This window comes from Argopecten irradians, chromosome 8 (assembly GCF_041381155.1).
Source record: "Argopecten irradians isolate NY chromosome 8, Ai_NY, whole genome shotgun sequence".
In the NCBI taxonomy this organism is placed as follows: Eukaryota; Metazoa; Mollusca; class Bivalvia; order Pectinida; family Pectinidae; genus Argopecten; species Argopecten irradians.
The window spans coordinates 32,788,796-32,803,516 of NC_091141.1; the positions used below are offsets into that span (position 1 = coordinate 32,788,796).

A 14,721-nucleotide genomic window follows, 5' to 3' on the forward strand; every position below is an offset into this window, starting at 1 on the left:
TGAAACCTATCAGTTCTTACATGTTATATGCTGTTGGTAGGACGTTAAACAAATCTAACAAAAAATGTTTATGCAACTGTTTATGCGAGATTGTGTTGTGACTTGAGAAACAAACCTGACGAACACACGAAGCTAGATAGAAATTTGGTGATTGTATAAAGATATTCACAAAAAAATCAGTTTAATTGCGAATGTAAATAAGTATTAGGTTTCTTATTCCCTTTGATACCATATAAGTGCCCATATATGGTGAACTTTAATTTATTTTCACAAAAACAAGAGAAAGATTGAAGCTTGGCAACCTTTATGATGCCAATTCATAGGGAGCTAATCTATAATTTCCACCAATCTGTTTCGACCCTAAACACGAACCGCATAGTAGTCTTTTGCGTACATATTGGAAGGAGAAATCCTCAAGGCATTATGGTCTGCTATCGTGCTACCCTTACATACATATATAATCAATATCACTCTCACAAGCGCATTGACGATGTGAAATGTAAAACTCACAAAAAACGAAGCCATGTATCGATTCTCAAGAATATATACGAGATTTTAATGACTCCGGGACGAGAAAATTGAAAAAGATGACAGGATGAAAAATCAACGTTCAATTACCGAAACAAAAATCGCATATTTGGTTGATGATTTTATTTCAAAACACGTTTCTTCCGAATAAATAACAATTATGACAAACCTGTGAAAATCACTCTCTTTATGATTTGTGATATTCATCAGCAGTAGGAGTAATGATATTTGTTTGAAATTGCCAAAAAAGAACAAACAATCAAACAAACACAAATACACAAATAAACGACAACAAAAAAAAAAAAAAAAAAAAACCGTCCGGTTGTTATTATACATGTATGTGATAAAAAAATATGGTTTAAATATTTGATATCCTTTTATAATATTCTTGAGTCGAAGTAGAGGTGTTCTTCTCTTGCGGAGCTCTGAATAATATATTCTTGCATATTTACAGAATTATCCGAAATATTGAATGGTTTGACAGCCGAACACTATCTTTTCATATGTCCTTTATTTAATGAACGAAGATCATCACTCAGAACCAAAATGCATAACTCTAATATTCCCCACTCGCATTTTAACACAAAAACTCTACTGCATGGCTGTGACAATTGTAATGAAGAAAAAAATACATATTATTGCAATGCATATCAGAATATATATATCTGAAACTAAAAGATTTTTTTAGATTTTTCTACTATGATAGGTTGGGGAGACACCCTTATAATAATATTCATTCATAATGTAATGTTAAATGTTAAAATATTTTGTTGATAATTGTACTATACCGGATTTGTTTGGAGATGGCTAATATAGGCTTTGCCTGTTCCAAATGCATTTGCATATTATTTGCAATAAAGTTTGTTGAAATGAAAATTGAATGGTTTGACGAGAAATCAAAATCAAGGCGTAGATACTTGGTTATTGTTGTGATATTTACACACATTGTTTAGTACCGAGACACATTTTAAATAGGTGTATTGGCGTAGATATTGATGATGATGATGATGATGATGATGATGATAATGATGATAATGATGCAATGATGATGATGGTGATGATGAAGATGATGATGATGATGATGGTGATGATGTGTGATGATAATGATGATGATGATGATGGTGGTATTGATGATGATGATGATGATGATGATGATGATGATGATGATGATGAGATGATGATGATGATGATGATGATGAGGAGATGATATGAGATGATGATGATGATGATGATGATGGTGAGATGATGATGATTTTTGCGATAATGATGTTGATGATAATAACAATAATGATGATGAGAGGAGGAGGAGGAGGATGACGACGACGATGGTGGTAATTGTATATGATGGCAAAACTAGTTTGGTATCTTTAGAAATGATAAACCGAGTTCTATAAGCTATGCATCTATTGACAACACTCCAAAACAACGTCATCTTTAAACGAAATCATTGTTCATTGCAGTAAGACTGGGACGCAGGTACCCGAGAGGGGAATCTTTACCTTATTTATATCCATAGGTGCCTTATCCAGTAAGTACTATATATATACAATTGTGTGTATGAAAAAATAACATTATGTAAATGAAACATGTCATAATGGTGAAAAAAATGATAGTTAACAACAATTTGATTATTGTCTGTACCATTCTGCAGTGCTTATAAGTTAAGAAATGTTTGTAAAACTAGACCTTTTTATTCTTTCAAAAACTCATTGATGACACCCTTGGTAAACAGTTATGTTGCTATCGTTGTTTTTAAGGTATTATTGAGTTTGTGGTATTTGTGGACAATTTATACCAGTAAATAGGCATGAATGCCAAGAAAATTGACTTTTATGGCTTTTTACTATTCCTTTAGTAAATTGGCAAGTCACAAACATAATTCTCTCCGCGAAGAAGCGTTATAGAGACATGAAAATGTGTGCTGAATTTAGATAATTGTTTTCGACAAAATTTGTTAATGTTAGGGTTAAAGTGCTAAACTCATATAGCTTCTGCACCATCATCAATTAAAAAGTTGATTGAACTTGCTAAATGGACAAGATATAGCCGTGCTTATATTGGCGTAAATTGCGTAAATTAAAAAAGGCAAGGCTTAGTAAATATTTCTTCATTAAACAACTGAAAATTGCTTAAAATTATATGGGTTTAGCGCATGGTATTTGTCCTATACAAAAAAAGTCCAATTCTGTTGTAAATCATTTTTTATTTCATAAAATGTATTTACAGAATGTTTTTAAACGATTTTGACACAAAAACGGCGATATTTGCATTTTCGGATATCACTATTCAAAAAAGAAAAAAAAAAAAAAAAAAACCTCGATTTTTGGGGGAAAATTAATGATTAGGGTGACAAATTACGTATACAAAACGCAGCCTCATTTTATTTCGTGTACGTGGTATATTGTCTGTGATACCGCGGTATGATACTGATTGGTCAGACCAGGACTGGACATCCGGTAATCTCTAATCACTTCAGGCTAATCTCGGTATCAATTTCCCTTGGTCAGTGTCTAGGGAGGCTTTGCCCAACCGGACATCGCTACTCTTGTAAATCATCCTATACCACGGCGGCTAGGCGTGAAACCAAGCGGGCCGCATTAGCCAGGGCGATATATAAGATACGAGATCCATATGAATACATTCCCAATTGATTTGTAATGTGTTCTTTTTATATATAGCCATGAATGCCAGAAAAGTTGTAAACAGACCGATTGAGACCTAATTGACAGGACCAATGTGGTTTATGTGAGGTTATCTGTTGGTATACAGTGTTTTGTTTAAAGATTTGCTACTCATTCATGTGGTATCTAACTGCATCAAATTTGCATTAACGCAGATGACATTATTATATATTGTTTGTAATAGCAGACATGAAGACAAAAATTATAATGAGGAATTATATAAAAAATATATAGAAATGTACTTCATATACATTTAGTAAGCAATCAACATATATACAACATTTTATCAAGGGTGCATTCATTGACAATGTTAGTTACCACTTGGACTATCTGCCTCGGATTTGTCATCCATCAATAAACGGTCAATAATATTTAGGTCCAAATGTGTACCGGTAGTGTAAAAATATCAATGTCACCTGTGGTGGATAAGGCTATATACAACAATGCGTCGATTTCGAGATACCGAAAAACATCGTTGGGTAAGTACGACATAATTGTGACGTCATATTTGACGTTTTTTTTGACGTCGGAATCACCGGGATATCGGGACTAATCAACAAATTGTACTTTATCCACAATGTTTTGGTATCTCGAAACCCCCGTGTTACATATGTCGAAATTAAATCTGATTTGTCACAATAAAGGTTTGGTATTCTTTTATTGTTTATTTCAGTGGCGATGAATGCAGAGATGCGTTTTAAGTATGTTGAGCTCATGTACGAGAGAATGTCGTTAACACCACGTGAGAAGACCAGGCTATGCACAATGAATAAGTCAGCTTTGTATCTCAGTCTAGCAGCTGCCTTTGGACTCCTTATAGTAGCCAGCTTCCAGGTAATTCACCAATAGTAATCTTTTGGAATAATAATCAAACTTCTTTATTGAACTCTTATAACTCGAAGTCCTTGTTTATTTCGAAGTAGTTCGTCGATGATACCGACGTTCTATTGCATAGCCGAGTAAACTTATCTACAAACCTCGGTAACTCTGAGTGTTGTCCCATCCCATCGACTTCGAGTCAACAAGTTTTGACTTTGTTGGGCAAATTAAGCCCAGAGCGTCTATTTGAAGGTTCTTTAAACTCAATGCAAGGCGACAACGTGGCAATTTCCGTTATTTCAAAATAATGTACATTGTACATAGCTTCCAACATATATATTTCCTGACTTTGCGCGACCCCATGTTTCTGCTGTTGTCCGTAATCAAGTTTAGTCTTTGACAAGAAGTTTGATCTATGAGAGGTAGACAAGAATCACACTTGGTCCAGAGGTAGATAATGTCAGGACCTTTGTTCACGTTACATCCAGTTAGTGCGATATTGTCTGTCACGTCGGACTCGCAAGACATTGTGCAGAGGCGAATTAGGGTAATTTTCCTGTTTTATGTTCCACCTGTCCTACATAGATCGCTGCTGTTGACCTTTACAAAATTCAGAAAATACCAATACTTGTTTTTCATTTAGAAAGCCTAATTAACTTATTTGAGAAGTGAAAATATCTTATAGCCTCAACCACCGGATATAAGTCAAGGCCCAGTTTCATGAAAATTAATTTTCTAAAATGTTCCCATATAAGGTATTATTTTAATTCACGAAAACAATTTTTAATGAAGAAACCTTTCTGAACTTATTTAGTGGATTTCTAGTAGAGTTTTTGCGTAAATGAATTGCATTAAGTCAAGGATGTTCGTTAGACTCGATCTGGGTGCATTACTGACTATTGCTTCTCAAAGATGCTCCACCGCTGACAAATGGTATTTTTCTTTATCAAAAACAGGAGTAGACAATGTAGTATTTTCCTTCAGTTACCAAAGTTACTTTCTTTACATCATTACCACCATTGAGCTTTTAATTTTATTTCAAGATAAAAACATCGGAAATAATTAATTGCATCCTGAAAAAAATCAGTTGCACTATGTCCTATATAGAATGAACTACTGATTGCGCATGCACCAAAAACAAAATTAATCATTTCATAAGTACTTTTTGTTTAAATAAGACATATATATACAAGATTAAATACAAATTACTGTTCAAATGATGAACTCTGTCGGCGGTGGAGCATCTTTAACCATTTCACATCAAAGCTTTCAAAGGGACGTGAAATTTGAATAGAAATGTATAGCTAGATAGTGTTAAACATTGAAGGCATTGAAACTAAACGCCTTTCTTGTCAAAATTAAATTGAAATGACCCCCCTCCCCCCCCAAAAAAAAAAAAATTAAAAAAATAAAATCCCATGAACACGTAAACACCGTTAAATATACCGCGCATGCGCATACAAGTATTGCAATTATATCTCACCGACAATGTCCATGAATGCAACACGCTTGAACACACTTAAAGGCTACAAGATAAAACGTTATGACGGATATTCTATAAAAATAATATCTCTACCGGATAAACACGGCATCCTGGGATCGATATTAATATAACTCTTCTCTATATACTCATGTAGAATGTCACTAAAATTATAGGAAGACTTATGGCGTTTCCAAGACAACAAATGATATCAAATGATAAAAGGATGTCAGTTAATTTGTTTCTTACAACTATGTTCACTCAGGCAATGATAACATGATCGTCCTTTAATTATGAAATATATTTGTTATCAGAGAAAACCAGAGGATACAGTCATATGAATCCCTATCTGTTCACATTCTGAATCTCCATGCAAATATTTTAAAAAGTATCATTCGACATGAGAGACATAATTTTACAGTAAGAGGAGAATCGTTGTGGTCAAATTAAAAATAATTACCCGCCTGCGTGGAAAAAAAACTCTTTGGAGATAGAAATTAAATATGGTCGATTAAAAAATAGGATAGGTCCAATTCAGATATCGATGTTAAGAATGCGTGATTGAGAGTCGTCAAAAAATAGAATTATTTTTCATTAACTGAGAAATAGCTAGTCTCGGAGAAAACAAAAAATGAATATTGATATATTTAGTCAATCATTATATTGACATAATATAAGAAATATCCTTATTTTAATATCGGATATCTGTCTATATTGATTGTCTTTATCCGTTATATACTGGTATATCGTTAAATGTTGTTTCTTGTATCAAGAAATGTCTGTGTTGCTATAGTAACGCATTGGAACTAAATATCCACTTCCACCTATTTTCTTTTTTCTAATGTCTCGTCTTTGGTTAATGTCCTTACACGGGTAGGGTTGATGTCAGGTTGATGAACCTTCGGGCAGACACCTGATATTGATTATATCAATGATCGATAATTTGGTATAAAAAATCCATTAAGGTGGAGGAATCATTATCCGAAAATAGGTTAATTTCTCTTTCGAGAATTACGTCAGTGTCAACAATAGGATTTCATATTTTCATAACTTTAGCGCACTACAACAGTGAAATAATGAAATTCTTAATGCAATTGGGTTGTGCAAATTAACATATCAAAATAAACACTTATCATATTAGAACGTATTTGTATTCGAATGAAATATTTCAACTCGATAAAACATGTTTATAGCGGAAACACTTATAACGAGTTCATGGTTATAACGTATTGCCTTTCATTCGCCGCCAGTGTTCCTGTATGATGTCTATAATGTTTGATTAAAGAACTATGCTTATAAAGAATCCATGATTGTAACGCAGTACTTTTCATTCACCGTTCCTATAAAACATATGGAATGTGTCTATAATGACCTATACTTAAAACTAAGTGGTTTCGTGGGTACACCAGGTTCGTTATAATCGTGTTTTATTGTACATGGGTTCGTCATAAAACAGAAATAGTCTTGAATATAACGAACTCGGTTAAAACGAATCTGCATGTATTACGAAATAAAAATCACAGTGCTATATAATTTTAAGTCTTCTGACCTGAGGTCATCATGTTCCGTCAGTCGTCGGTCGTCTGCCATCCGACTACTTCTCATTAACCAAATTGCCTAGGGTACTGACATTTGGCATATAGCATGCTGGGATAGGGGGCTACCGAGTCGGTTCAAATGAATGACCTTAAACTTCATTCAAGGTCACATGGTCAAATAGAGTAAAATCTCGAAATGAATTCTTGTCAATAAAGGATAAGAGCGAAAAGTACGTAAGCAAAAGTACGTAAGCAAAAGTACATATTCAGATCAATGACCTGCATGCATGGATGGCCAAAATGTTTTCGTACTTCAGGTTTAACCTGCGTTGCTCCGGTACTGCTCTCTCAGGTAAATACATATTTAACTAATGCAAATGCATAACAGGAGTAATGAAACATTATTTATCATTTTTAAAATAGTAATAATAATAACACTTTGAAAATTAAAAGCTATTGAAAGGGGTTAAAATATCCACCGAGCGAAGATGAGCACAAGTAATCATGACGTCACATCACGTCAACAAATGGCGCGAAATCATATGATCTTGCATGGACACAGAGAAATCCGAATCTTTGAGTTCATTTCTTTGAGTTAATGCTAGACAATTATTACATCATATAATTTTATAGTTTAAAGTACGTCCTTTTATTTCTAAATTATGTCTCCTACATGAAATACAAAATAAATAAACAAATAGAGCTTTGCTCTTCCCATGCCGTTCATGATTCATATTAGATATTCCGAACTGATATTGGGTATGTAGCTTACTAGGATGAAGGACTACCAAGTTTGTTTTCATGTGGGTAGGTCTTGAGTGTGATGTCATGTGCTTGCGAGCGTTACGTCATACTTTTCAGAGACAACGAAGTGAATTTCGCTCACAAAATATTGACGTCACAATGAATACATACCATCAAGGGAGGCAACTCTGTAATTTTCAAAGATGGAATGTAGACAACCTTTTTACTGTACATTAAATTATTTTTTCAGTTCCTCTGGAGTTCTTTTTAATTTTTACTTTAAAAGAATCGTGTCTTAAAATCCCGTCGGTAGGAATCAACAGCAAAGAGCTTATTAAGTACCATCGTATTCTCAAGTTACACATAACAGAAAACAAATTGGTCTTGTTAAACCATTTTCACACATAAAGTGACACATATAGCGAAACAAAACCTGTGAATAACGTGATCAAAGCTGCCTTAATGACATTGAGAGGAATAGTAGTTAAGGGAGTGAGTTTATATTGGAAAGTATATCGGTTCTAGTAATGAGCTCACTCCCCCATGACTGACCAATGGGGATAAATTGCTTTTCAGGCGAGAGAAGCGTCGTTTTGCAGTCAACATGACAAATGATGCCATTTTTAGTAAGACGCCTATTAAGTGGGTGATTAAGCGGCCATTATGTTGACACCGCGTAAAATGGCCTTAATAAAAAGGACGAGGAACTAAATTAAACGACAAGTTAGCGTCAAACAGCTATGGACCTTCCAACATTCATCATCTGAGTGGTGCCAGTCCCTTATAGGGTGTAGTATATACTATGGGGACACATTTCTTTTTGCAAGTCTCTTTTTGATGCTATATTTGCGAGGAGAAATGTGTATTTGTCAATTTCTTAAAAGTATTATATAAACGGTAATATTACTTGTCAGTTTTGCTATTTTTTGGCGAATGTAAATAATTTGAGCTTTTTTAGTTAAACCAGCATTTTATGTGGAACTTTTGTTTGGCATTAGGACCAAACAAATATTTCGTATTATCAGAGTTGTTCGAGTTTTCAAGGTTAAAATATTCCGAGAAGGTTTTTAAACCAAGGTAAAAAGTGAATTCGGCGAAGATCGGCAAAGCACTTCGTATAAAGCAATGTTGTCGTATTATCCGAGTTGGTATAAAGCAAGTTCCACTGTATACATAATTAATTCTTGATAGCTTCATATGTGAGCTTCAAGTTTGAAAAATATTTTCTGCTCATCAATGCAATAGCTACGTAAGTGAACATTTCTTATTTATTGTTATTACCGTGTACACCTTGTGTGCTTAGCTGTTATTTGGTCATAAATAGCCTATCCAATCATACAGCAGTACAAATTATAAGAAAGAAATGTCGATTGCGTGTCTGTGAACGTTAACCAATAGTAATCCAAATATTCTTCACTGTTATAACGTGTCGTTCTTGTGTTCTTAACCACATCGTCTTCAACAATCCAGATGTTACTATCACTGTCATAAAATCCACCCCTGAAATATGTCATAGCAAATCTGAAGGCTTTGTCTGCGACAACGGATGGAGAGTAAATTTGACTCTTTGATGTACATAAAAAATCAAATAATGGTATGTTTGGCTTTGAAGTTGGCTGGCGCTCTCCCAATGATATTCAAAGGGTGTCGCTGCAGGCCTGTGATTGTTTTACTTTTGTTTTTTTTTTCTCCTGAACACTACCTTCAGTTTGACTGTGAGATAGTGTCCCTGCTCCGACTTTTTGAAACAAACTTCACAGTCCAAAAATGACCTTAGGCAAACTTTTTTTTATATAAGTTACATCAGGAGAAATATACTTAAGTCTACATTTTGTTTCGAGAACTCAGGGCCAGGGATGGACAAAACGACAGTAAAAATAACCCCTGGAGTATTGAGGATGTTACTATTTACGCTTATGTATCTTATTTAAACGTCCATCATCATCCTTAAATAGCTAAGTCCGATGATATTCATGAATGATTACAAAATAATGTTGATCTGTCATAAATTGATGTACTGACCAAGGGTATTTATCTTAATGATACTTTAATGGTACATGGAAGTAATATGTAATTGGCAGATATTTTATTGGAAATAAACGCTGTGTTTAACCCTTTGTCCTTTCTGTTATATGACAGGGATTATTCGCTGTCTTTAGATAGGTATCTGTGGAGATTGAGTGATAAACATTGCAGTACTACTGAAGTTCTATTACTCTATTATGCTTATCATTGAGAGCATTAGAAGCAATGAGATATACGAATCGCATATCTACTATTGTCTCTCATCCCTTCATTTAAATGTCAGATCAGCATGATAAACACATAGATAACATGCATATTCATTGGCCGTTTGATCACGAGGTAGCGTAAACAAAATTCACGAAGCTTTATCGAGAGATATAAAGAAAGCAGCATCAGATTTACAATCAAGTTTTCGCTTGATTTCACACTTTCTCAGTTCAACAGAGAGTTCGAATAAATGCTATGTAGTCAATGCTGCGATATAGGTGTAATCCATTTCAAAGTTATATGTTTCATAATTATAATACTGAAGAATCATGACGACCTTTTCATATGTTATTCACCAACAAAAGTTAACATTTTGAGAATTATATTACATTGCATATTTGCATAGGTTTTAATTTTACAAACATTTTTAAAAAGCTCAAAATGAATTGCTGAATGAAGTAATGCCAAACATCATGGTATTTACGTTTACCGTACAGTGAAATGAATACATATGGTCAGACCATGAAGCCAAGTTGTGGTCTACAATCCCCTTTTTACGTTACTGTTGCTAATTATCTAAACATCCATAAGCATAGAATATTTTTACATATTTTACTTTTACTGTGTAAACATTCTACACTATAACTAATGTTCATATAGCATCATACATTTTTGTCTAAGCCTATGAATGATTTTCACGGCTAAATTCATCAAACCCGATGGCTTTAAGATAGTTTTAGATAACTGAAGAAACGAAACAAAATCAAAATTTTCCCCAGTTATGGCACATATGACTTTAAGTAGTTAAGACGAATAATATTTACCGTACAGAAAACACAAAAAATTACTGTAGTTATCTGATGCAATTAACCATATGAGCGCACCCATATTAATTACTATGATAACGACATACAACAATACATCTAATGCAATACTACATTTTCATCAATGTTTGTTCTTTGATCATGTTTCCCGAACAAAGATCTTCCATTTTACAATTTAATGGTATTTTGAAGAAAAAAACCCGTTGGTATTATCCCCAGATTTTAGTTTGACACGTGAATGTTTACACAAATAAGCGATTTATGGAGTACAATGTTTCTGAGGTCCTGCTATTGATGTTAGACCCATTTTTATCAGGTTGTAATTACATCTGTTTACCGCCGATAACTTTGCATCGTCAAAGAGCCATAAAACAGATGATGCAATGCTGATATTTGAGTTACGTTGTGGCGAAATTAAATCTGCATGATGATTGAAAACCACTTGTCAATCTTTAGAAAACAATTTAGCTTTGGCTGATAAAAACTATAAACGTTTTTGTTTCATTTTGTATCTAACTCATTTAAATCGCTTTTGATGGCCTGAATGTATGGATGGTCAGTGGGATGAAAACCCGCGAGGTGGGGCAAGTGAAACCTGACCCTTTCTCGTCAACGTTAAAGTTCGAACACTGGTCGACAAGGTTTACCATGAATGGAATATGATTAACCACAGCGGTTCACTGATCTTAACGTTGGATGGTACGGCGCGTTCTATTACCAATACGACTAGAACATACTATTGCGCTCTTTCTCGAATGTACCGGTTGTTTTCGAATCTCAACACTTCATTCATTAAACTTTTGTTTGTTTTCAGGTAGATACGATGCCTATTCCACACTACTCCGGGGCGTTTCTCACTTTCCTGTTGGGCGGCGCGTGTTGCTGGCTCCACGCTATTATCACTTGGAAGATGTATAAGGAAGAGAGAGACAAGGCATTTTTCCTGACATTTATATTTCAAATTATAGTCAGTCTCTTTGTCTCAATATTCTTCGTTATGTGTATCCTTTTACGAAAGTCAGTGTTGCTTTTAAATTTAAAGGACTAGGTATGGTAAGGGTTTTTTGTGGCCCCCAAATCCGCTATTTTTCAAAGTCTGTTATTTTAAGATGTTAATCTTGCATTTCAAATATTAACTACATACCTGACATATTTAATAGTGCTATTAGGTAATATAGCAGTTCAAGTTGTCATGGCAACCATTTTTATAATACATATATTATGAAAATGTGACAAAAATATGCCAAAATTGACCAAATTTTCAAATTCGAATAATTTATGCAAAGTTACCATGGATATATAGCAAAAACATAATAAAAAATATCATTAAGTTTTTATCAGGCGCGTATTCAATATTTCAAACACAGCAACTTAATTTCTTAATACTTTAAAATTTGGTAGATTTAGGGGCCAAAAAGAGCCATTACCATATATATCTAGTCCTTTGGACGAATAAATTACCACTAGCCCTTCACCTTTGGGTTCCGAGTTCGAATCCCACATCGGGTCATTTCCTGGTACTGACCGACGGTCGGTAGAAGTACTACGGTTTTCTTCACATTCTTACCAGACATGTCTTAAAGTAACCAAGATTGTTAATACGAAGCACAAAGCATATTGTTTTAATTTATTTATAAATTGGCGAGTCCTTCATGAATATTTTGTAAAAAATATAGAGTTTCCTATTATGGCAGTCTCGGCATGTCGTTGGAGTTGACCGTCAGATGCCTCAAGATATTTAAGTTTGTGGCCGATAAAGTCATATGTCCTTGCGAGGCGTCTTATCAAACGTTGTATGAACATCAAAAGGAAAATGATCGTATGTTGTCATGATCTAATTATAGATTTGTATAGCTAGTTTCGCCGATAGCCAGGGGGAAGTAACTCTTCCTAAAAATCTCTTATCCTTTTAATAACGTAAAGAATTTAACAGTTCCATGTTATGAGATATATAATAATTAAAAAAACAAAAAACAGAATGTACTCTGAACAAACCGCGTTCAGATGATTAATAAAGTAAAGTTAGCTTCCAAGTTCAAAACCACTTTATGAGCAATAATTTTTCCATGCACTGGAACCACTAAATTGATTTTCCCATTAAGTACTAATGGCTCTATCGTTTACTGGGTACAGGGTTAATCTGTCGAACGAGACATTCTTTTTACAACAACGAACGGCATCAGACATATATCAACCAACAGGTTATTATAGAAAAGTCTGCTGGGATAAAGTCTATTATCATCATCATCATCATCACAGAAATATACTTTCTGTTACGACAATAACCCACGATAATTGGTTTGATTTTTGTTATTCTATCATTGATTTGGAACAGATTTTCCCCTTTGAAAAACGTCGATAATGTAATTTGCGAAATCACCAACTTTCATTTGCCGCCTGAGGCTGTGGTTTCTATCAATATATATATATATATAGGGATGCACTTGTGTATAAAATACAGTCATATGTTTTTCATCATATCTTTTTTTAAATTTGTTATTGAATTGTTACTGGCATGATTTTAACCTCCAGTAAAAAACTATTCGTCCTGATATTTCCTACGCCGTATCTGTTTCTTGCTTCTATTGCATGTAAACATCTTGTTATCAATAGAGAATATTTAGGCTCGCGGAACACAAAACAATATCGATTTTACTGTATCAATATAATAGCTTAGAACACGACAGAACTGACTAAGAGTATAATTGGAGTTTCTGCGTATGATGTTACCCCACCATTGTTTAATGATTATTTTTCCGTGAGTTTAGATTCAATCACTAAAGCCTTAACATCGACAATTTGTGGTTTTATTCATTCAAATAATTTCCTTATGTGAAAATTCAGTTTCTTTAGGATTGCCATGCTTTTTTTAATTTTATGTCTATTTTTTTTCCATTTATTCTTGTAATAGTTTTTTATCAACCCTCCGGCAATAACATAGAATCCACCTTATACATGTACTAGTGGTGCTGCCTCATTACTGCAAACCAACTGTCTTTCGTGGCTGCTAAATTTTCGCAAATTCCTTTTCAAAGCATTTTCGGAGGGATTAACAGTTGATTTAAGATTAAATGAAATGAAACTGTCGTGAAATCACCTTGATCACCAATATAAATCGCACGCAAAAAAATGTTTACAGTATCAAAACTAATTGGCGTATTGGGCCACCTTGCAAAACACCAGATTGTAACGAATGAATCAATAGAATTATTAAAAGAATTTTTGTAACATGAACGAAGTTTGAGTCCTTAACCAGCTCTAGTCAGCGTATCTTTGGGTCACTATCGACATATGCGGGACGCTGGGCATGGAACAAAAGAGGTACGTACAACATATTTACATACTGTAATACAACACTTTCTAGAAAAATAACACTTTCTGAAAACTAAACCTTTCTAGAAAAATAACACTTTCTGAAAACTAAACCTTTCTAGAAATAGAACACTTTCTAGAAAAATAAACCTTTCTAGAAAAGAACACTTTCTGAAAACTAAACCTTTCTAGAAAAATAACACTTTCTGAAAACTAAACCTTTCTAGAAAAATAACACTTTCTGAAAACTAAACCTTTCTAGAAATAGAACACTTTCTAGAAAAACAACATTTTGAAGAAAAATAATGATTTCTGAAAAAAAAAACATTTTCTAGCAAAAGAATTTCTAGAAAGATAACACGTTTTAGAAATATAAATTTTTTTAAAAGGTGTTTATACTTCTTTTCTTACGCCAACGGTGAATTGTGACAGTCAGATAACGTATATTAAATTCAATCAAAGTAAATTGTTTCTAGTTTTGATAATTCTGAAATATTTACTCCTCTAATTACAAAATAGTGAATATATATTTTTTTCAATTCACGCATGAATTGAATATCATT

General features: G+C 33.7%; 1 protein-coding gene across 1 annotated transcript in view; it reads left to right on the forward strand.

Annotated features, from left to right (window-relative positions):
* LOC138330128 (DNA damage-regulated autophagy modulator protein 1-like) overlaps positions 1–14,721 on the forward strand; it is a 61,976-nt gene that overhangs the window by 39,788 nt on the left and 7,467 nt on the right. Inside the window, exons 4-7 of the mRNA XM_069277530.1 lie at positions 1,989–2,056; positions 3,883–4,043; positions 11,661–11,847; positions 14,109–14,167. Of these exons, the coding sequence (XP_069133631.1) occupies positions 1,989–2,056; positions 3,883–4,043; positions 11,661–11,847; positions 14,109–14,167 (475 nt within the window). The remainder of the gene's footprint in view (positions 1–1,988; positions 2,057–3,882; positions 4,044–11,660; positions 11,848–14,108; positions 14,168–14,721) is intronic.